This window comes from Populus trichocarpa, chromosome 1, assembly GCF_000002775.5.
Source record: "Populus trichocarpa isolate Nisqually-1 chromosome 1, P.trichocarpa_v4.1, whole genome shotgun sequence".
Taxonomy (NCBI): Eukaryota; Viridiplantae; Streptophyta; class Magnoliopsida; order Malpighiales; family Salicaceae; genus Populus; species Populus trichocarpa.
Genome location: NC_037285.2, coordinates 11,409,065 through 11,432,206, shown reverse-complemented (window position 1 = coordinate 11,432,206; position 23,142 = coordinate 11,409,065). Strand labels below are relative to the sequence as shown.

Genomic DNA, 23,142 nt, shown 5'->3' with positions numbered 1-23,142 from the left:
TATACCCTGTTGACTATATAGAGTGTAGTTATAAAATCCTGCTTAGTCAGGTGAGCAACCTTTGATTTGCTGAATCGCCAAGTTTTATTTTGAACCAAATTAAAATAACATTGTTTTATTAAAAACGAACTTAAAATGATATTATTTTAATAAAAAAATTAAATTAACTCGTTGATTTGTGAGTGACCCAACCAACTTGGAATCCAAACCCAATCCAGACACACCTCAACCTGAGTCTTATAGAGTGCCATCAACGTTCTTCTTCCAGAGATTATCTCACATGGTTCGCTTGAAGGCTAAAGTGAGTGCATAAATTTGAGAACGTGGTTAGAAGTTTTGCTAAAATGCTGCACATGAGGAGGACGTTTTCAAAGACAAATTTGAATACACACACACACATATTTTCATCAATAATTTATATCGGTTTCATAATTATATTTCTTGAATTAAAGAGAATTATAAAAATATATAGATTCATCGCCTGATTTAAGTTATAATTTTTGGAATTTTTATCATATAAATTGCAGAGAAACTTTATGGGCCGATTATTATTATTTTTGTTTAAGTATTAATTAATGTTTTTCTATTCAAGATGTTGGAATGCTACGAAAGTTAGCTATCAGGCATACATGAATTAATTAGGTGGAGAACCTCCTTAAGTACTTTGGTGGTTAGGTTGGTAACCCTATTGTCTGTACAGTCAATGGCTTGTAACAGGGAGTAAATAACTAACCTAATCAATAATAATGTAAGGACTCTTCTTACCAAAAAGAAAAAGAAAAAAAATCGGAATTTAAATATTATAATGATTTTCTTAAGAAAAAAAAAACCATGACGTTACAGTACTGGAAGACCAAAAATCCTCAAATTAGTTTGAAATGAAGCTGGAGTGCTAGTGCATGGTTGACTTGAAGTTTTAGAGGTCAAATCCTTATCCCATGTTTGTGGTTTCCATTTTTATGTTAGAAATGTTGTCTTTGTAAAATTAATGTAAAAGATCAATTCAAAGTCTTATGATTTTTGTTTTTGTTAATTTTTTTTATTAATATGAATATTCGAGTTAGTTTGTGTATTCCTTAATTAATTTTATAAATTCTAAAATTAATAATCGTAACTTTGAGAAGAGAACTTAAACTCGTAAACATGACGAAGTTATTTCTTTTCTTATATGAATGTGACGAAGCTTTATTCCCCGAAACCCATGGCTAGGACCAAATTATTTATTTTACCCACGGCTATATATCGTTTCTTGTATCAACAAAACCTTAGAAGCCAGCGTGATATATCCATTTATTTTCTGTTTTTTAAGTGAGATTTTTTTCATTTTATTTCTATGTTCAGAGGTTAATCTTTTTAAATCTGATTTATAAGTATTATTGTGCTTTTATATGTAGCTTTGTATCTCCAATCTGAGAAACTTCACCATTTAAATAAACATTTTAAACATTTTTTTTTGTTATTTGAAAACTTATAAGCTTATCATCAACAATAATTTATAGTACGACCATTTCTCAATTGATACACGTACATGGTAGCAAGAGATCTGTTTGTTTACATGGTTTGAAAGAGAATTTTATTTTTTTTAATAAATTCTTGGTTTGAAAAGTTAAAGTGCTCTCTATCTATCATCTTCCATAAGATTACTAAATATTACCTGAAATATCATAATTCATTAATATTATAAAAGATTTTGTCATGTGATGTTCTTGTAACAAGTTTCAATTTTTATAATATATAGTTTATTTTGTATTAATTTAATATTAATAAAATTATTGTCTTAAAAAACAAAACATATTCATCAAAGACTTACCTACTCCCACTGTAAGGTACTTCTCTACTAGAGATCATAAACATACTCACGGTAAATCTGCCTATTAAACTCAGCGGGGAAAAAGAGGGGACACTCCTTAATTAGCTAATATTAATTCTTCACTCTCTAATTAATTTGTTTTTCTAAAATAGATGTACAATGTGTTGATTTCATTTTTAGTAAAAATATTGTATTTTTCCCAATCATATATATTTGAAGAGGCATTCACTATATCATCGTAAGCAAAGCTTAGAAACCTCTACCACACCTCTATTATTGTGAATTAAATTTAAAATATTTAATTAAATTTAAAGGAGACTAGTTAAGGTATATAAGCTAGCCACCTAATTTGCGTAATTTATTTTTTAAAAAATAAGGCATTAATGATGAGGAAATCACGTATCAATCTGCGCATGATTCAGCAAAAGAGAGAGAGAAAAAAAAAAAACTAAGAAGGAAAAGCAACAGCTCATTTACGATTACACTTTAATTAACGAGGATTAGGTATTGCATATGAAGGTAAACACGGCTGGAAGGTGGTAACTGGTAAAACACGCAGTGTTTAATAAATTCACCACTAAAGACTTATTTGATGGTAAAAGTGAGACGACGAAATTATTTATTTGGCGTGGAGTAGAGTTAGCTAGGTTAGTGTTTTAAGGCCACTAATATATATTATATATTTATATAACTTTTCTTTACTCAAATTTTCCAAGTCCTCCACTACTCCTGAATAGCTTAATTATTGTAGGCAGTCGAACCGACAATTAATTCAGGGCACATCTCAAAACGATGACGATTTCGTCAATTTGCTGATATTTCTTGACCAGAAGATAAACCGAAACTAGCATGGTTATAATTACATGATTCCAAAAAAAGAAGTTAGGTGATCCATAATTAATAACAAACTTTAAGTAATCACGGAATTCGAAGGCATGTATATGTAGACGCTGTTTATAACTATGTTTTAGACGGAGTTTTATATTTTTTTTAATTTAAAATTATTTTTTATATATTTTTAAATCGTTTTGACATGCTACAATCAAAATAATTTTTTTAAAATAAATAAATAAAATATTATTTTAATACATTTCCAAACAAAAAAATACTTTAAAAAATAAATATTACCACACTTCCAAACACTCTTATAATATAAGTATTCCAAACACTTTTATAATATAAGTAATACATTTCAAATTAATAAAGATAATTTTTCCAGGTATACATGCTCCTTCAATGGATGATAGAATGACTATTCATTTGAACCTGAATATAAGAATGTTATATGATGCAACATTATTGCCCAGGAAGTTTTTGGCTGCATTCCCACGACCTCTAAAAAAAAAGTCTACTGTATCCTTAAGCTCTCATCATATAATCACAATCTTGCACCTTTAATTAATAATTTCTCATTAATTGTGTTACCATCTTTGATGGGGCATATAGAGCTAGAGTTTTTCAAGCTTTAAAAATTACAGACAATCCTTATAAAGTTAATTATTAATTAGTTCTCTTAATTACATAAATTCAATTGCAACTATTAAATATTCAGCTCTAGCAATGTGTTCATTGCACGGTTGATCACCCATATACCAAAAAAACAACAACAACTTTAACTTTTCTGAATACCAACTTGCTTCGTTCCCACTTTTACCATGAAGTTTGAATGAATTGAAATTCAACAGGCATAAAATATAAGAAAACAACGAGACATGTGATAGCATTATGCAAGCCAAAATCCATCAAGGTCAGCAGTGATTGCTGTGGACCAGATATTGATAGTATAAAATTCAATCAGAAGAAGAGGTCTTCGGGACAAGTGGTAATTCACTGGCTTTGTTTTGTAGCTACGGAGTTTCCTTCGATAAGACAAATCTTAAGAGATTTGACGTTGGCATTGTTGCTTTTGGTTATGGTACTAAGTTCAGTTTTCCATGTTCCTGTCGGGATCGAACGAGGAAACTCTTCCGTAATATCATACTCTGGCCTCCTTGTATTGTTTCACAAAACATTATATATAGACGACTAAGATTATTCTAACTTAGGGGCCATCTATTTCATATTAGTCAGAACCCTCGATTGCAGAGCTGGTTAGGACCAATTATTGCTTATAACTAACCAATTCAAAGCTTCAAAGCATTAAAACAATAATTAAGAAACATTTTAGATTTTTTTTTAGTTTAACGTCGGTGTTCGGGTCAGTTTGCGCACATTTTAACTAGATTTAATTTTTATGAAGAATGACATATAGTATTTAAAAATAGGAGAAGGATAACTCACTGTATTATTGAAGATTTGTTGGAACTGAAATAAGAAAATCAATATCCAATGATAGGTGACATGCGAATAAAAGTTCAGACCGTTGGTAGATTTTTCAAAAATAAATATTAGAAAGGTGTTGCATTTCCAGGATGGAGACACACCGTTTCAAAAACAAAGAAAATAAAAGGAAGTGATGGATTAGTATTTATTGTTTTCTTGTTTATTTGTTTGAAACTGCTATTCAAAGATCTGACCACGAGAAAGTCATGGCTTGTCGCCTCTAACCTCAATCAAATACGGAGCTCAAATCCTGAAGATCTGGCGAGTTATCAAACCTATAATCTGTTTAAAATACATTTTATTTTGACATTAGTTTTTGGTGCTCCACCGCATCTGCAATTCTCATTACCTACTTTAATACTAACTAGATTGGTTATCCTGACACTCATCGTTCAACTTCCGGATACTCTATTTTTCTTGGTGATAATGTGGTTTCCTAGAGTGCCAAAAAGCAACCAAATTTCTCTTATTCTAGTTATGAATATGAATATCATGCACTCGTACGTATTGTCGCTAAACTCCTTTGGCTTACTCATTTGTTGCGAGATCTTCGGGTTTCTATTTTTAACCCACCTTTCCTTTTATGTGATAACAAGAGTGACCTCTTCTTGAGCTCTAATCTAATTACTCATAAACGCGCCAAACATGTTGAGTTAGACTACTATTTTTTACGTGAACTTACACTAACAAAAAAAAATTCACACTCATTATATGCATCCTCATCTTCAAGTTGTTGGTATCTTCACCAAGAATCTTACACACTCTCTCTTTGAATTTTTTTCGTACAAAGCTTCACGTGCAATCAAATCTCACACTCAGCTTACGAGAGGGTGTTGATGTTAAGGAATTTGTCAACGATACAATTGTATATTTTGTTGAACCTAATTGATTCAATTGCATATTATCTTGATGATAATGTAGCCTTACCATTGTTAGAAGCATTGACCCTTGATTATAGCTATATAATTCTATGAGATAATTTCCATGCTTGTAAAGATTACAATTAACTGTAAATATAATTCTATAACAATAAATAAAATATCTCACCCTCATTAAAGGTGTGGTGGTTTGTAAAACACTCTCACAAATTACGTACAATAAATCATGTCAACTCGATTATTGGATAATCGTATAAAAAGGAGATATTTTTAATATATGCCAAACATAAAAAAAATATCTTCACCTTAGACCTTGTTTGTTTGTCGAAAAGTTGTTTTCTTTTGAAAAGTAGACTCATAGAAAGTAGATTATTTTTTTATGTTTGTCAGTATTATGAAAAATGAGTTGAAATTTTTTTTTCAGTATTTAGATATACCATGAAAAATGAGTTGAAAAATAACTCATTAATGTTTTTTTTTCCCAAGTTTATTAAAAGAATAGAACTAAATTTGATAGATAAAAAAGTTTGAGGAAGGAATTGAAAACAAAATCTAATTTCATAAATTATTTTAAATAAAAAAATATATCAATCAAAATAATAGGGACTAAATCTATAAAAAAATTCAATTAAAAAAATAAAGAGAAAAACAAATAACATTACAAAGAATTAAAACCAAAGTTGATGTAAAAATTAAATTTTAAGTGACAAAATTAAAAAGAAAAAGAGGTTGAAAACATGATTCAAAATAAAATATATAACAATAAAAAATTAAAGATTAAATTTGATATAATCAGTAAATAACATGGTATTTTATTTTTTTTAAGTTTAAAAAGTGTTTTTCATTTAAAATAAAAGAAATTTTTTTTTGGAGACTAATTGTTTTTTTTTATTGAAAATGCTTCTCATCTTAACAAACTTTTTTAAAAGTTTCCAAACATCGAAAAGGGAGAAAAGTGAGGAAAGTGATTCCACAGGCCTTGTACAATCGAATATTAAATAACAATTTATTTATTTTTTTAAAAAAAAAGAGTCATAAATTTAGTTTTATCGACAACGTCTTGAGAGCCTAAGTAGGAGAACAGGCCTAAACCACATATTAATAAATGATTGTCTGATATTTTTAGGCCCAACCTAAAACTCGATCACTTTTGAAGGTGATGCGATGAATAGAAGGCAGACTTAAGCAGGCCGTAAGCCTGTTAGCCGTGAACTGAACGCATTGAAGCATTCATGTAGAGGGAAGATGAATGGAGAAGCTTGAATCGAAGCCTACAGGATTCCAAGTAAGCTAAGCGTCTTAAGATTTCCTATTTTTTAAGCGAAGATTGAAGGTAACCTTCAGCTACTGTCTCCAAAGAAAAAATATTTAATTGAGCGGTCACTAGCAGCTCTATCATCTATCTGCATTTTCGAAAATCATGCGTTTGCCGCAAAACAGGGATGGCATGATAAAAGCAAACAGAAAACGCCTCGGTTGACCTTCTAATCCATTGACGGCCTACCCAATTGCAGTGTTCTTCAAAAACTTACAAGCACCCTGCATATCTCCGGAGCTTGGGACCCTGCAACCTTTCTAAACACTCCAAATGCATGCATAGATGAACTCTGAAGTTTCTTCTTCAGTTACCCTCAGGTTTGAATGGTTAGCAACAGAAATACAAGTCCCATCGTCCACGTTCACGAATATATACATGTCACCACCTAGCATGCTTAATTTTGTACAGAAGTGTGATCTACGATGTCTTTCACAATAACCATGGCCCTCTCATCCCATTAACTTAAACGAGTGAAGCCCATAATCCCCACTTTCCAAGGAAAACACAAGTTTATGAGCATAGCAACGGGCAGACAACCAACTTCGAGAAATGGGAAGTAGACTCGTATAGTAATATTCCATTCAGCAGCTGATAGAAGCGTCAATATCTCTCAACCACATGTCCATGGAATATACAATGGGGCATCATAAAAGGGCCAACCTTTTCAATGGCTTCCAATAATCTAGCTTTCCAAAACTCTCCTTGAAGTCATGCAATTGCACACTTGTTACATGACCGGATAACACATTTCATTAGGATCAATTCTGAAATCCTTAGCTCTCCAATAGAGAACTGAATATTGCCCATGCATTCATATTCAATTTCACTTCCAATCAGGCACAAAAGAATGTATCAAAGGGAGAAAAATAAAAGAAAATGGAGAATAACTAGACTCAGATGCATAGACATGAATTGTAAAAAATCATTTGAGAAGGACACCTGCAACAACAAAAGCACTGCAGTGATAATTCTTTGCGTTCATATTACATCCTCATCTGAGTGGTTAATTTGATCAAGAATTCAGAGAGAAAAAGACAATAGGCAGATTCAGATACTCCAGAATTTGAGCATCTAAAATATGGAAATGCATAGAAAGGTAAGAAATTTCATCCTTTTACAACATAATTTTTGGAGTCTCATTCCATAGTTCATATACTGACTAACTATGCCCACAACAAAACTGACACAATAGACCACTTATTCTGTCAAATGAAACATCAGTGCTATAAAGAATTTGTTACTAGCAGAACTGTAACCTAAGCCAAACCGCCTCACACAAGTAATGTGTACCAGCTCAACTTGTAGTTTGCATTAAATAAACAAAGCGCCCTTATATCTAAAGCCATCCCTCACCTTTACCTGGCCTTTTCAATTTCTTGTTATGAATTGACACCAGCAGATTCCTGCAACTTCTTTGGTGGTGGGTTTCCTCCAGATATCATTACATATGAATAGAAGCACAGCATTGCAGCACTGTAATGAATAAAGAAGTTTAGGTGCCAAAAACGAGACCAAATAATTTGATAAATAAAAAATTTCAGTAACCAATTATTAAGTACCTGATGACAGCAAAAAATCCTGTTGGAATTACCTTCTTTGTCTGCAGCCCACAAAATAATGATATTAGAAAAAAAAAAAAACAGCTAATCAATGAGAACAATTTTAATACTGATGTGGTTACTAACCAAAGAGTAAGCCCGAAAGTTGTTCCAGCAAAGGGCTGCTGCGAGTACTGCAAGGACAGAAAGTGACAAAATAAGATAAAACTCACAAGGAAAGATTAATTATCTTCTGTAAGATCCAAGAAGGCAATGATACATTTTTCAAGTTTTAAAAACTTCAGGCGGTTATGACAACTGTGGTTTCACAAATTCAAAAATAATTCCCTATCCTATTTCACACATGTTTGTAGGACTCACTCATTGACCTTCCCAAAGTGCTAATGATCTACAAACTGCATGTTTCAGATCATCAGCATTTGCCTTTATTTCTTCACTAAACGTTGAACACAGGATAAGAGTAGAAGACTGGGAGAAACAGAGAATAATAGTAATGGGGGACAGTAGAATCCTATCTAAAACTCTAAGTATTGTTCATTGTGATGCAAACTTGCTTCCTTGCCATGGCTGGGCATATAATTCATTGCCTTATCCACGTGATCATCTAAAACTATAACTTTTTAACTTCCCAATCCACTTTGGATGATCATCAATTGGATGGCCTATAAAGCAAATCCATATTATAAGTAGTCCTGCAAATTATTCATCAAGCAAGGCAATCAATTCAAAATCTCTACCACGCCCAGAGTGGCTATAAACCAATATTCACTTCATAAAGTGAACACAATCTCCCACAAATGCATTTCAATGCGCACTCGAGCAAGGGCCAAAGTCTCCAACATCTATGCGTATTTTGGGCTTCAGTTTATTCTATTGGCATGAATTCCAGTGCACAGAGAAAGTTCTCAGATACTATAAGAAACAATAAAAAAAAAAAACCACGCCTTGAGAAAGGCTCAAAAACCAATCAGGAACAACTAGCTGATTCGTTTCAGGTTTCTAGTTTCTAGCTTTCAGCTTCTACATATATTTTCTCCCACTAAATTTTTGCTTCAAGAAACAGAACAAATAGCTGAAACTAAACAATCCATAACAGAAATTTAAAGAAACAGCATGACAATATCGTAAACAGTATGATTCAATTACCAGCTTGTCCAAGCACAAATGGAAGGCTTGATTTCCCCTGCCTCCAAATCTTTAAACTAAAGGTACTGAGTGCTAGCAAAGCACCTCCAAACAACACACCAGTACCTAAACTCACAGCATTTCTAGAGAAGACAAAACCAAGAAGCCCCCCACTTAAAACAACCCCACCTGAAAAAAAGAAGGAAAAAAAAGAAGCAAACATTTGCAAGAACCTGCATCATTATCTTCCCAAAAACAAAACAAACACTAAAAATTCAAACTTTTCAAAACCCAAATGGAAATAAAAGTAAAGAACACTCACCAAAAGGAATGCCAAAACAAAAGTCATGAATTTTCGCTGACCCATACACTCCCTTTACTGGATCACTAATTCCCTTATATTCCTCAGGAGCTGTATAGTTATGATTCGTACTACTTGTTTTGATATTTGAAGTTGAAGTCTGTGCTTCATTATTATGTCCTTCAATACTCATAACAACCCATGACTATAATCATAAAAATCTATTAGTTTCTTGCATTGTTGTATCAGAAGAAAGTAAAAAAAAAAAGATTGGGTTTTTTTAGTACCTTGTAGCGAGGAGACTGTGGCAGAGATAGAATGGATCGACGGTGTAGATGGTGTAGCCTGCTGTTGAGTGAAGAGAAACAAGAAAGCTGAGAGATTGTTGTTGTTGATGATGATGATGTAGCCATGGTGGGTTTGATTGATGCGAGACTGATGGGATGGAGTTTTGAAGAGCTGATTACAGAAAATTGGGATTTTTGAAAGGGTCCTGAAGGTTGTAAACGGTACGTGGTCAACACCCGCCCCCACCTTCTTATTTGTGTTTTCTTTACCAAAGTGTCAAGATTTTTCGGTTGGCTTTTTAGAATTCAGATCGATCAGCTCCTATACCTGCTATTTTTCAATATATTTAACTATTGCTTCTATACTTAAAAAGCATCTCAAGTATTATTATTATTATTATCTTAATGTCATCTCTATATGTTATATTTTAATTATAAAAACAACAAGTAGGGCATGTGGACTTTTCTTTCTTCGGCACTCAAGGTTACTAATTCAACAATTAACCGGTGGAGATTTTTCTATGTCAACTAACCTTACCAAGCACCGAGGCTTGTAGCACAGCTGTGGTAGGGTTTCCTGCCTCTATATCTTAGGTTCAAGTTTTAGTGTGCACGCCTGTCATCTTTGTAGTATTTTACCTGCCTGCTGGGCTTGCAGGGTATTCAGTGGACCTGAAGATTACTCGTGGTGCGTGTAAGCTGGCCCGAACACCCCAGGTTATCAAAAAAAAAAAAAAACTTTTGGTTCTAGCACCGTATCAATAATAACAATTGAGATTATATCTTTGAAGGATTAAGTGGTTAATTTGACAACACTCATACAGGGATTTTCAAATTCACTCAAGTTAAAGTAACATGAGATAATAAAGTTAATTAACAAACTCGAAAACATGGCTATAAGGCTTTGCAAAAAGATCACTTGAATTAATGTTAATGAAGATTCAATAATTGGAGCTATAAAGAATATGTGTTGTGTTACTAGCCACACCTAAACCATGAATTAATTAAAAGAATTCATCAATGAGGTTATAATAGATTAGGGGTGATCATTTTTTATTCGGTTCGGTTTTTATAAAAAAAATAACTAAACCGAATTTTTTTATTTAAAAAACCAAAACCAAACTGAAACCTGTTTGGCTTTGTTTTTTTCCAGTTTGGCTCGGTTTTTTTTTCTGTTCGGTTTCGGTTTTTTTGGTTTTAAGCTTATAAAACCGAACCGAACCGGTCGGTTTTTTCAAAATTTTAATCGGTTTTTTTTAAGGTTCGGTTTTTTTGGTTAATTTTTTCCCGATTTTTTCGGTTTTTCGGTTTTTTTGCTCACCCCTATAATAGACTAATTAGAGAATTCATTTTAACCCTTATATTCTTATGCAAAGCTATACACCCAAAAAATCTAATTTTCTTATTTTAAAGTAGAGTAAACCTAAAATATCATAATAATTGCAAATTCTATAAAGCTTAGAAACGTTTTTGAAACAGAATCAGAGCCCCCAAGAAAATTCAATTAGATGATGAAGACGACACCTTGCTCTCTTTATACAGTTTGCATATTACTACAAAATTAGATAATCCATATATATGCAGGACTACTTAAACCAAGGCTTACAAGAATAATATATATAATATTGCATCATGATGTTTTATTAACTCAAAAGCTAAACATATCACAAGTACATGAAAAGAAATTAAAAAAAGAAGAAGAAGAATTAATGTATACAGTAACAGGGAGGTCTTTACATGTCCTCCAATTAGTTTCTTGTCTTTTATCTATTCATTTGATATCTTAAATTAGAATATATGTACGAGTTATGGTGAAAAAAAACCAAAAAACTGATTAAATTAAAAAAATTAAAAAAAAAACTAAAAAAACCAAACCGTGAAAAAAAAACTAATTAAAATTTTGAAAAAACTAATCGGTTCGGTTCAGTTTCAATTTTATAAGTTTCAAACCGAAAAAACCGAACTGAATCTAAATTGAAAAAAATTTCAATTTGGTTATTTTTTATATATAAACCGAATAGAATCGAAAATAATAACCCGTACTCCTGTATATTCTTCTAATTTATAAATATATATTAATTATTATTTTCGAATTTTTAGTTAGATTTCTATGGAACTTTCATTCCATTTACCTGCTGAGATGTGACATCTCATTATGACATTAACTCAAAATGTTATCTTAACAGTATTTCTATTTCATCTCTTGCCTAACACATTAATATTTAATAAATAAACACGCATCCACCTACTTGACCTTACATTTAATTGTGGAAAATTAGATAAATTCATACACTCAAAATCACGTTATCATTTAATGACACTTTTAAATAGTAATGAGTGGAAGATAGTTAAAAAAAAATTGCAATTCTTTGTAAAGCAAACTTTGCATATATATATATATAAGAATTGTTCGGAGGATTTAGGCAAACAAATGCAACAATTATTACTTGATTTAATTTAGTATTTAAAAGCAATAATAAAAATAAATTTTTTTATGGATTCGAGGAAACTCACTTCTGGAAAGTACACTTTGTGGGTCTAGGTGAGCGAGTAAAACCCCAGCTGTCCCAGGTTTTTACAAGAGGTACATGTCCTGATTCGAACTCGAGACTTGCTATGCAGATTTTAAACTCTTTGCCATCACGCCACGTTTCTTGGGGACAATTTTTTTTTTTTTTTTAACTAAAAGTAAATATGAAAAGAGTAATGAATTGCACATGCCATATATATATATATATATACACACACCTTACAAAAATACCTGTAACTAATCATATTTAAAACAATTAAACATGATAAATAATTAATGATAACCGATTAATACCAATAAAACATAAAATGGTTATAGTAATGAATTAAAATGGTTATATTGATTATTACTAATGGATTGACGATTTTATGTTTTATTACTATGGTAAATTTAAACATATTTAGAACAATTAAACATGTTTTATTAATTATTACTATGGTAAATTTAATTTAAATTCAAATTGTCACAAGAAATGCCACCAATGACGCATTTAAAAAAAATATACATGATTAAAAAAAAAAGTTGGTGACTAAAATAACTGAAAGCAGCTGGAACTAAAATTGTTTTTGAAGAATCAAGGAGATGGAGCACAACAAGGACTAAAGTGAAAATTTGAAAAACCAAACGACTAAATTGAAAATAAAATTCCAACGATACACGATATAAAATATGGAGGGAAACATTTGGCTGAATATTTAGGGAACAGGTGAATGAGAAAATGCAACTTCTAATATTGGACCGCAGGTCCCAACATATTATTATTTTCAGATAGACAACACAGAGGAGACTATGTATATATAGAAGGATAAAACAATGGAGATATCACATCCGCATGAGAGGCAGGGCAATCTATATTCCTGCTGTTGATGCTATTATTCTCTCTGCTGAAGTCTTACTAACTTAAAATATGCTCCTTCCATGTTGTTTATAAGATTGGAATGGGTGCCTTGCTGTATTATCTTCCCGCCTTGTATAACTGATATTTCATCAGCATTCTTTATAGTGGACAACCTGTGTGCTACTATGACTGTTGTTCGGTTTGTCATCAATCTATCTAGAGCTTGTTGCACGACACGCTCTGACTCCACGTCTAGAGCACTGGTCGCCTCGTCTAATAGCAAGATTTCTGGGTTTTTCAGAACTGCTCGGGCAATGGCCACTCTTTGCTTCTGGCCACCAGATAGTTGCACCCCTCGTTCACCAACCTTTGTTGAGTAGCCCTCGGGAAGGGCGCTGATGAAACTATGGGCATTAGCAAGCTTAGCCGCTTCAATTACTTCTCCTTCCAAGGCCCCTTCTTTTCCATATAAGATGTTCTCATAGATTGAGGTGGCAAAAAGAGGTGGCTCTTGTTGGACAAGACCAATGTGTTTCCGAAGGAATTTCAGCTTCAGTTTCTTGATGTCTATGCCTGCAGGAAATTTGAAGAGATTCTAATCAGACCAAACTTGAACCTTTAGAAAATTGTCTAAAGCTACTGAACAGGATGACTGCATGGAAAACTGCTGAGCACCATTCCTTTTCTACTGAAAATTGGAGAAACTGTTTATTTTCAGAAGAAGAACATGAAGAATCTATTTTGCATTTCTGAATTTGAAAAGATTTAAGTTTTTATAAGCGAAATTCGGATTGAAAGGTATCTTTAAGATGAAAAACATAACATTACTGGCAAATTAACAACTGGTTTCTTTGCTTAATCTTTTTTTCCAAAACTCTGCTATAATATTGATGCCTGTCTCATGCAATAGATGAAATAAAACCCAGAGAAACCCACCATCAATCATCACTTTTCCTGCTGTTGGATCATAGAAACGAAGAATCAGAGCAAGAACAGAACTTTTACCGGAGCCACTTTGGCCCACTAAAGCCATACTCTTGCCTGAACACACTCTGAAATCGAAGTCCTTGAAAATCAATGTATCTGGTCTAGAAGGATAGCTGAATTGGACCCCTCTTAGCTCAATTGTACCTTCCACATTTTTCAACTCTTCTCCAGCATCCCCAATCACCTGTGTCTTGCGGTCCAGCAGCTCGAAGACAGACGCTGCTATTTGGTTCCCTTTCAGAATATCTGGAGCCATCGCCAGAGTTTCTCCCATGGCTATTGCAGTTGTAATCAAAACAAAAAATGACTTCATGATAGATTTAAATCCAGAAATCTCCTTTCCCATCAAAACAGAACCATACCTGCAGAAATTTAAACAAGAGTAAAATGAATTCCTCTCAAACTATTGCTCAAAGCCAATTGGACAAATGAGAGGAGCATTGAGTTTGCAGTGTCAGTCATGGTGACCTCTGTGTTGCTGCTCATGCTATGTTTCAATGCTAGGAATCCAGTAGTTATTCATTATGTGATCCAAAATGTAAAGCATCGGATGAAGATAAAACTATGTACCATAGTGCAAGCGCATAAGATGAGAATATGAAGAATTGGCATACACCATAGAATATTCCTGCGATCTGACCACGAAGAAATGAGCGGTTGGAAGGTTCCACAAGCTCATGGGCATAAAGATGAAGGATCTTCTCTTCAGCAGAAAATGCTGCAACAGTGCGGATGTTGCTGACAGCCTCTCCAGCCAGCATGTTAGCCTTTAAATATGCTTTGCTCAAGTTGCCACCAAAGCCTTGCATAAAGAGTTTCTGAATTCATAAAATGGATTAATTAACATTAGATGTTGACAAAAAAAAATTATTCTGTACTAAATACGGGAAAGAAAGGAGACCTCGCTGATGTGACCACTGATCAGGAGTGGATATGTGGCTATGACAACAAGTGTGATCCTCCAGTTTAAGATGAAAGCAATGATAAATGAGGTGACAACCAGACCAACATTGTGTAAGAGAATTGTTGTGCGATCAACAACTATTGTTTGCAACAAAATTGCATCACTCTGTAGACGTCCTGTGAGCATTGGACTGGTATTGTTCAAGTCATCAAACCATCCAATTTCGTTCCTCAGAATGGCTGTAACCAAGCAGATCATAGAAGTTAGTTAAAAAGCTAGAAAGTTCATTTTGTAAAGAAAGGAAAACAACTCCAGCCTTCAATGTATATTTTACATGTTCCCTTTTTCTGGGATGAATTACAAGACCCTTGATGGTAGCATAGAAACGTAGATTATCAAAAGAATGAACTATACATATAAACCAACAGCATTTTAAATCCTAGAAATGTCCGGTCTTATGAATTCACCAAAGGGATATGTTAAGAAAATGCATCTAAAACAGAAATATGTAATGGAAATGCTTTGTAATATAGAAGTAAAGAAAAGAAAAAAGCATATTTACCAGAAAACATAATTTCTCTCACACGAAAAGCAAGTCGCTCTCCCATGATTCCAAAACACAGATGCATAATGGCGTAGGCGAAAATGCTAATTACTGCACCACAGCAAAATAGGATTGAAATCTTTCTGATCTCTTGACAGGTTGTGTGCCAGTCCATGTAATAGGCTACAAGAGATTGAGCCATTCCTAATGCAAAAAGTGGCAGCAGCGCTCCAGCAACAAAGGCACTAATGGTTCCAACAACGCCATAAATCCAATCAGGGCCAAGCATGGAATACAGTCTTTTCAGTGAAACAGGTTTTGGCTTGATAGGCTCCATTGTATCAACACCAGCATGACTACGTAAATCTTTTTCAGAACGAAAACTCGCACTAAAGCTTGTCCTTGTGTAGGACAAACCTCCTGAATACTGTCTGTTAGAAATGGAAGTCCAAGTTTAAAATTAAAGAAAAAGCAATCTTTTGGAGGGCAGAATTTCAAAGTTTGTCATTTGGGACAAACAATTAACCATAAGTTACTAAATGATCACGTGAAGTTTCAGAATGTTAATGAAGAAGTACCTGAGTGGCCATCCCACGGAAGGACTTACAGAGGAGTGGCATTGCACAGAAGCTTCCTCCTGAAGGTGAACAAGTGATGCGTATGTACTATTTGGATTTGAGATGAGCTTTTCATGGCTTCCGATTTCCACTATCTTCCCTTCCTGAAGAACAACAGTTACATCTGCGTTCCTAATGGTTGAAAGACGATGAGCCACAATTACAGTAGTTCTTCCCACCATGGCATGATTAAGTGCCTCTTGCACACTTTTCTCAGACTCAGCATCTAGGGCACTTGTAGCTTCATCTAGTAAAAGAATTGAAGGATTCTTTATTATTGCTCGTGATATTGCAATCCTTTGTTTTTGGCCACCTGATAGTTGTATTCCTCTCTCACCAACCTGCAAGTGTAATATCATTTCACAACATATAAACCCTTCCTTAATTTCCCATCCCTTATTTTTCTCAAGTTTATGATCACGCTGCAATTTTTGAAGAGGTTTTCCTTCGACTTGAACCTGAGTTTTTTAGGAATTGGAATGACAACACGCGTGTGTGCGAGTCTAGGTATAGCAGTACTCTCGTGATTGTTTGCAATGACAAATTAGTACCTGAGTTTCCAATCCATCAGGGAGGTTGTTGATAAAGGACATAGCTTCTGAAAGTTTAGCAGCACTTGTAAGTTCATCAAGGGTTGCATCAGTTTTTCCGTAGAGAATGTTCTCTCTAATACTTGTTGCAAAAAGGGCAGGCTCCTGATTTACTAGTCCAATTTGTTGCCGTAGCCACTTGAGGTCAAGGTCCCTGATATCATTCCCATCTAACAGTATCTTTCCGGATAGAGGCTCATAGAAGCGTTCGATCAAAGATATAACCGTGCTCTTTCCTGATCCACTTCCTCCGACAAGAGCTACAATCTTCCCAGAAGGTATATCAAGACGAAATTTATTGAAAATAACTACGTCAGGACGTGATGGGTAGCAAAAACATACGTCCCTGAATTCGATGTGACCCTCCAATTTTCCTAGTTTTTGGCCAGTTTTTGAGCTTGATTTGCTTACTGTGTTCTTCTCAATCATCTCAAAAATGGGGTAAGCTGCTGCCATGGCTCGAAAAAATGCAGAAATATCTGGTGCTGCCATTCCCAGGGATCTGAAAAGCAATGCATGTCGATAATTTCAACGTAAATTACAAGTGGGATGGAAAAATATAGTAGAATCGAGCATATGATTAGATTGGTATATATATATGGATAATGGATGCAAGCATCCATTAAGAAAATATAAAATCATCTTTTGTTTCCAACTTCTATGATTTCCATTGAAATCTTTCTTTCCAATAGACTAACGAAAATATGATACTTAAAGAGTTGTCAATGGTGTGGGAAAATATGATACTTAAAGCTGATTAATTCAAGTGAGAAAAACTTATTTAAAGCACAGATGGCTAGAAGTCATGTAAAGCACAACGTGCTTAAATGAATGTGATGTTAAATAGAGTTGAACGAATCGATTCCATGACAAATGGCAGCAGCAAAGACTTACACTCCAGCAATAAGGACATTGAGCATGGTGGTGAAGGAGTCACCACCATTGGCAATGTTCTTATGAACAACTATGCTAGTATACCAAACAAGTAAAGCCCACGAGAGGAATAGAAGACTCTGCAGGGTTCCCATTCCAAGACCCTTCGTCAAACCAGCTTTTCTTCCGTGCTTGTAGGTATTCCTTAGAGCTTCTTTATATGATCTCACTGCCCTTTCTTCTCCTGTAAATGATTGCACTGTTCTGATATTACCAATTACCTGAAAATTAAATCCCATCATAAACTGTGAGAGAGAAAGAATCAGACTGTTTCATCCCTTAATTACTTGGAATTTAGTTATCATCTTAGCTTTGATAGAACACTTGACAGAGATTGTTGTTCCATCATTAATTTGTTTTTGGTTGATATTTGATATATTTAACAAGTAGTATCTATACTTTTTGATCTGTTCAAACCCACTGGTACATGAATTGTCTGAACCAAATCCAAGATTAACTCCATACAACCCTAATAAACTCTCACTTGGCAATTTTTTGTTCATATTGTTTTGGTTTCCTATAGCAGCAAAAGCTTACCTCCTGAGCGATTTGACTAGCCTCGACATAAGATTTGCGAACGTTAATAATAAGGCCGGTTGCTATATATGCATAGAAGCCACCAGCAAGAGCGATTAAAGGGAGCACAGACAATGTCACCAAACTGATTTGCCATACCCTGATAAATCCAATAATAAAGCCAACTAGAAATCGGCTTATATAGTGCATCAATTTCCCTACCTGCATCACTCAACACCGTTCAAGAAAGTTACAAAACCAACGAAACAGAAGCAAATAAATGTACAGAAAACAAAAATTGTGCCACAATAAGTGTGGATTTGAGAAGCTTAATTCACACACAAACGTATGGAGTTTACAGAAATTATTACATGGCCCACATCTAAGAACCCATTGTAGCAGCCAGTAATAATACTTGGATACAGCAATGATTCACATGAACCAGTTCTGTGTAACTATTTTCTGACATACACAGCCAGCATATATGCGAGTTATGGTAACAAATTATAGGAGTGTCGAAACTGCTTTCCTGTTTCCTAAATACACCTTGAAAGTTGAAACTACATATTCCTATAATAAATCGATCCAGAAATTGTAATAAAACCCCTCTTCATTGAGGAGTCTCTTTCTATCCACCTTACGAATGCACTGGAACTCCACAAACCCTTCTTTATAAAACAAAAAGAGCATTGTCGGATCATTCTGTAACAGAAACGACCCAACTCACGATTAGGGGTCATCCATTTATCCACAAAAATTAAACTGAGATTATATAAGTTCTTAAGAGTTCTTTTTTCTTTTTTTCCGTGGAGCCCAGAAAAGAGTCTCATGGATGCACATTTCTACTTGCCTTGGGTATATATGTTCCAACGTATTATTACTTGCGATATCTTGCAAATATATATACATGGCTATTATTTTGAATAAAGAAATCTAATAAGAACATGAGAAATATTTAGCAACAGCCGTAGTTGATTTCTCATATCAAGGTGAAATATAAAGCTTATTTTCATGATGAACCTTGTGTTGTATGATTTGAAAGTGTAGATAAATAATGAACTACGTACAGATTCACCAAAATTACCCATAAACAAATTAATTAAACAAAATAGAAAAACTGATGTGGGGCGTTTTCTTCATTGTTTTGGCATAGTTATTTTTATTTTATTATTTAATTAAGATTATTTTAGGTTTCAAGAAGTTCTGAACAAGACTATTACATAATTTAATTACAACAAACATAATTTTTTATTCTATTATTAGATTACATTGAAATTTTATCAGATCAGCATTATATATAAAAAAAAAAGCTAGTTTGCCAACTATTTTTATTTCAGGCTCAAATTAGACTCGAAAACTATTGTTTGAAAATTTAATTTATCTTTCTTGTTATTTTTGGATTTGTTTTTTATTTTGATTAGGATTTTAAATTTAATTAAGACTTTACTAATTAGAACATTTTTTTTCTTGTATTTGTATTTCAACAGCTTTGTAGGTTATTTTTCAAAAGATAAATTATAAAATAAAGACTTTTTAGAATATATTAGAGTTCTCTACAATTTTTTCTATAGTTAAGTGTGATAATTTTAAATTTGAAAACCTTAGTTTTTATCTATACATGTTGCATCAATTAGTATAAGTAGGTGGGATTATCAATGAACAAAAAGTATTTTTAATGTGACTTTCCATTTTAGTGGAGGCCATTTGTAAGAACTTAGGAGACATTGCAAAGAATCCAATTATAGATATTAGATTGAATAGATCTAAGTATTCATTAGCAGAAAATTGACAAACACTTGAACTATCTTACACTACGTACGAGAATAGTGACAAGGAGAGAGACATGCTAAGAGATCTACCTCAATTTAATTAAGATTTTACCTAATTGGGATATTCTATTTGTATTTAAATTGAATTGTAAGATATTTTTCCTAAGATAATTTATAAAATAAAAAAATTTCCAGATTGTAATTTTAGATCAGAGTTCTCTAGTTTTTAGCCACGCAATTTGCAGCGTCAAACTAAACAATAGTAAATTCTATCGTATTCAGGGCACAACGTGTAATAGCAGGCACTCTCAACGACCAAACACTCTCAACGGCCCAAGCGAGATATCAATGATGATGATACAGGCAGTGATCAGTAGAGTACCCTCAGCGGTCTCCAACTCGTATACGAAATCCAAAATCCAAAAAACTTTCAGCCACAACTGAATGTCGGAACATTTATTCCCCTTGCAGCATAAACTATCCATAGAAACAATGAAAGCAAGTAGTAGGTCTGAACAAGCTTAGTTTGTTGCCCTTGTACGTAACATGAGTATTTCTACTATTGTTTTCCATTTTAGTCTCACAAAACCTAAATTGAAATGAAATAAAAATCAATTGTAGGAAGTGAATTTGATTAGACAGCTGATGATCATCATCTCTTATTATCATGGGACCAGAAAGATTGGAGTGGAGATCAATACCTTCTCGGAAATGGCATCTTGCACAACAAGAATGTCGCTTGTAATTGAGGTTATGACCTCCGCGGTGGATGTTTCAGTGTCGAATACGCTTATGTCTTGACTCAACATTGAATCCAAGTAGGCCATTCTCATCTTTGCTGCCTGTCGTTCTCCAGTATGCATCCAACATGCCACCTCTGTGCATCCATGGTTATTTAGTTACATCATCAAAGCTCATCATCATCGTTATGATTACCAGTACATATCCACACCGTATTTACCGATGATTGATCATAACGAGTTTAGAGCAGGAGTTTCAGGAGGAAAGAAAAAATGTTGCGGGGCTAGCTGAGTTACACAACAGAAGGTTGTGCAATCTATCAAACCATGGTTAAATTAGAGAAATACACAAGTAACTCATTTGAAGGAACTAATTAAATATTTTCTTATTAAAAAAAAAAAGTTTGAGCTCACCCGTCCATGACGAAAATAACATAGCCACACTGAGATATAGAAAATCCAACGAGTACTGCAAAAGGAGCTCGAGTTAAGGAGATGAAAACCCAAATGATAATAAGAATAATAACCCTGCTCCATGGAATGAACAATGTTACCATTTACAGGAAGGAAGAAGAAGCTTTGTTAGACGCTCACATGCATGAATTTATAGATAATAATAAGTTAGAGTAAACCTTGGCAACTTTGTGAGAAGTTTGTTGAGGAAAGAGATAAGCCAGTCCAATGATATTTATCAATTTTCCAAAGTAAATGAAGAAGACAGGCACTGCAGCTCCATGAATACAAGCACCGATTGATCCCAGCCCCATCAACACGAAGTCGTAAAAATCGGCAAATGCGAAAAGTTTTAGCAAAGGAACTTTCTGTTGCTTCTTTCCTGCAGCTTCCTCTTTCTTCGTCTGGATCTTGTCCATAATCATATTATCGATGTCTTCATTTCCGGAAATTGAAATCATTGTAGCCTGAAAGAAAGTATTTACTAATTGCCTTCTCGATGAAAGAAATGATGGCAGAGCTGATACTATATAAAAACAGTGACTGACCGAACTATGCACTGTTTTTTTTTTTTTGAAGAAATCATCTGTTACTTGTTAGTTGCTGTAAATTCAAGTGCTGTTTCATCTTAGACTCCTGGTCAAGCCAGCTGGAAAAAGAAAAAAAAATAGAAAAAAATTAAATTTATATGAAAAAAATCTCATTATAATGAAATCAACATTTAATATATGAAAAATACATCTGAACGATAAAAATTTCGTCTTCTCTCAATTGAATGCATTACTGCTGGCAAATCAAAACCGGGTTTTGTCCTCGATATTTTTCACTGGAGGCCCTCGTTAGTTGATGATCACTTTTAATGGATGAACATCAGTACCAGGAGGTTAGTGGTTTTTCTTTTTCTTAGAAAAAAAGGGATTTCCTTCGAACAATGTTTTTTTATTCCATGCATCTAAGCCAGCCATAAGGATCCCCGTATTTAGCTCTTCATCTAGTAATCATGTTAGAGGAAGAGTATTTAGGAATATGATAGCGGCTGTTTTTTAAAATATATTATTGCTTGAAAAAACATAAAAATAATAATTTTTTATTTTTTAAAATTAATTTTTGATATCAGTATATTAAAACGATCTAAAATTACTAAAAAAATTAATTTAAAAAAAAAATCAAATTTTAATAAAAAAAACAGGTTAAAACTCACTCTCAAACACTCCCTTCAAACATGCATAGGATATAAATACTCTACTATACTAAAAATAACTTGGAAAACTTAACAGTGAACCTACTCTTTTCTTCTTTTACATTTTAAAACTTTTTGTTTCCTTTCATCATTCTACATCCCAATTAGAATAAGTTATGATTAAAATACCAAATAGAGTACTAAAAAATGAAACGCCAAAAAATATATATATGGCTAGCCCAAAATTCACAATAATTTTATTTTGGTATAAAAATTTATTTTGATATTTTTTGGTTCATCGTTTAGAGAGAGAAGAGAGAAACTCTCACTAAAAAAATATCGAGAAGAGAGAAAGAAGTCAAACGAATAATTAGATTGAATGATAGAACATGCATATGTGGTAAATGATAGAAATTTCAATATCTATGTTCACATATTCTTACATGTTGTGGCGAGAATCAGTTAGACTTTACACAATTTGTTAATATTCTTTATACGAGTTAGAGTTACATATATATTAGTGTATGACATGTCATTTTATCCATTACTAGATGAGTTAGAATAAAGTGATTTCACTAAACCTCGAGTTGAAAAAGACTCATCTAGATAAAAATTCGAGTGTGATCAACAAATGTCTACTTGTTTTCGTAACAAGATGGATGTAAGAGAGGGTCATGCACATTATAGGTGTAACATATGTAATAACACATGCCATAATAAAAAAATAAATCTTAATCGACAACGTATATATGACAAAACAAATAATTGTTTATGATATATTATGACATTTTTATAAAGCATATTAAATTTATCTAATTTTACATTAAACACAGATACTATTATATAAAATGTTACGCGAGGTGATGAATCATCTACTCATGTTGAGCGTTCACATCATAATGATGATATCACTGAAGAGCATAACAATGACATCCAAAAGA

General features: G+C 33.2%; 2 protein-coding genes across 3 annotated transcripts; both read right to left on the bottom strand.

The window, feature by feature from the left end:
- Positions 1–7,372: 7,372 nt before the first annotated feature.
- On the bottom strand, positions 7,373–9,938 carry LOC18094144 (protein FATTY ACID EXPORT 1, chloroplastic). Its single transcript, XM_006368316.3, has 6 exons — positions 9,601–9,938; positions 9,335–9,518; positions 9,034–9,201; positions 8,014–8,060; positions 7,888–7,928; positions 7,373–7,801 (listed from the first exon to the last, which is right to left on the bottom strand). The coding sequence occupies exons 1-6, from the start codon at positions 9,724–9,726 to the stop codon at positions 7,708–7,710; spliced, it is 660 nt and encodes a 219-aa protein (XP_006368378.1). The 5' UTR covers positions 9,727–9,938; the 3' UTR covers positions 7,373–7,707.
- Positions 9,939–12,741: 2,803 nt separating this feature from the next.
- LOC18094143 (ABC transporter B family member 2) lies at positions 12,742–21,592 on the bottom strand. 2 transcript variants are annotated; one of them, XM_024592475.2, is made up of 12 exons: positions 21,201–21,592; positions 20,983–21,037; positions 20,530–20,705; positions 18,081–18,281; positions 17,505–17,764; positions 16,572–17,112; positions 15,982–16,361; positions 15,422–15,834; positions 14,857–15,098; positions 14,526–14,773; positions 13,905–14,317; positions 12,742–13,541 (listed from the first exon to the last, which is right to left on the bottom strand). In XM_024592475.2, the coding sequence occupies exons 1-12, from the start codon at positions 21,480–21,482 to the stop codon at positions 13,003–13,005; spliced, it is 3,750 nt and encodes a 1,249-aa protein (XP_024448243.2). In that variant the 5' UTR covers positions 21,483–21,592; the 3' UTR covers positions 12,742–13,002. The 2 variants fall into 2 exon arrangements, with proteins under 2 accessions (XP_024448243.2, XP_052312665.1); XM_052456705.1 differs by lacking the exons at positions 20,530–20,705; positions 20,983–21,037; positions 21,201–21,592 and adding an exon at positions 18,431–18,768.
- Between the last annotated feature and the right edge of the window lie 1,550 nt (positions 21,593–23,142).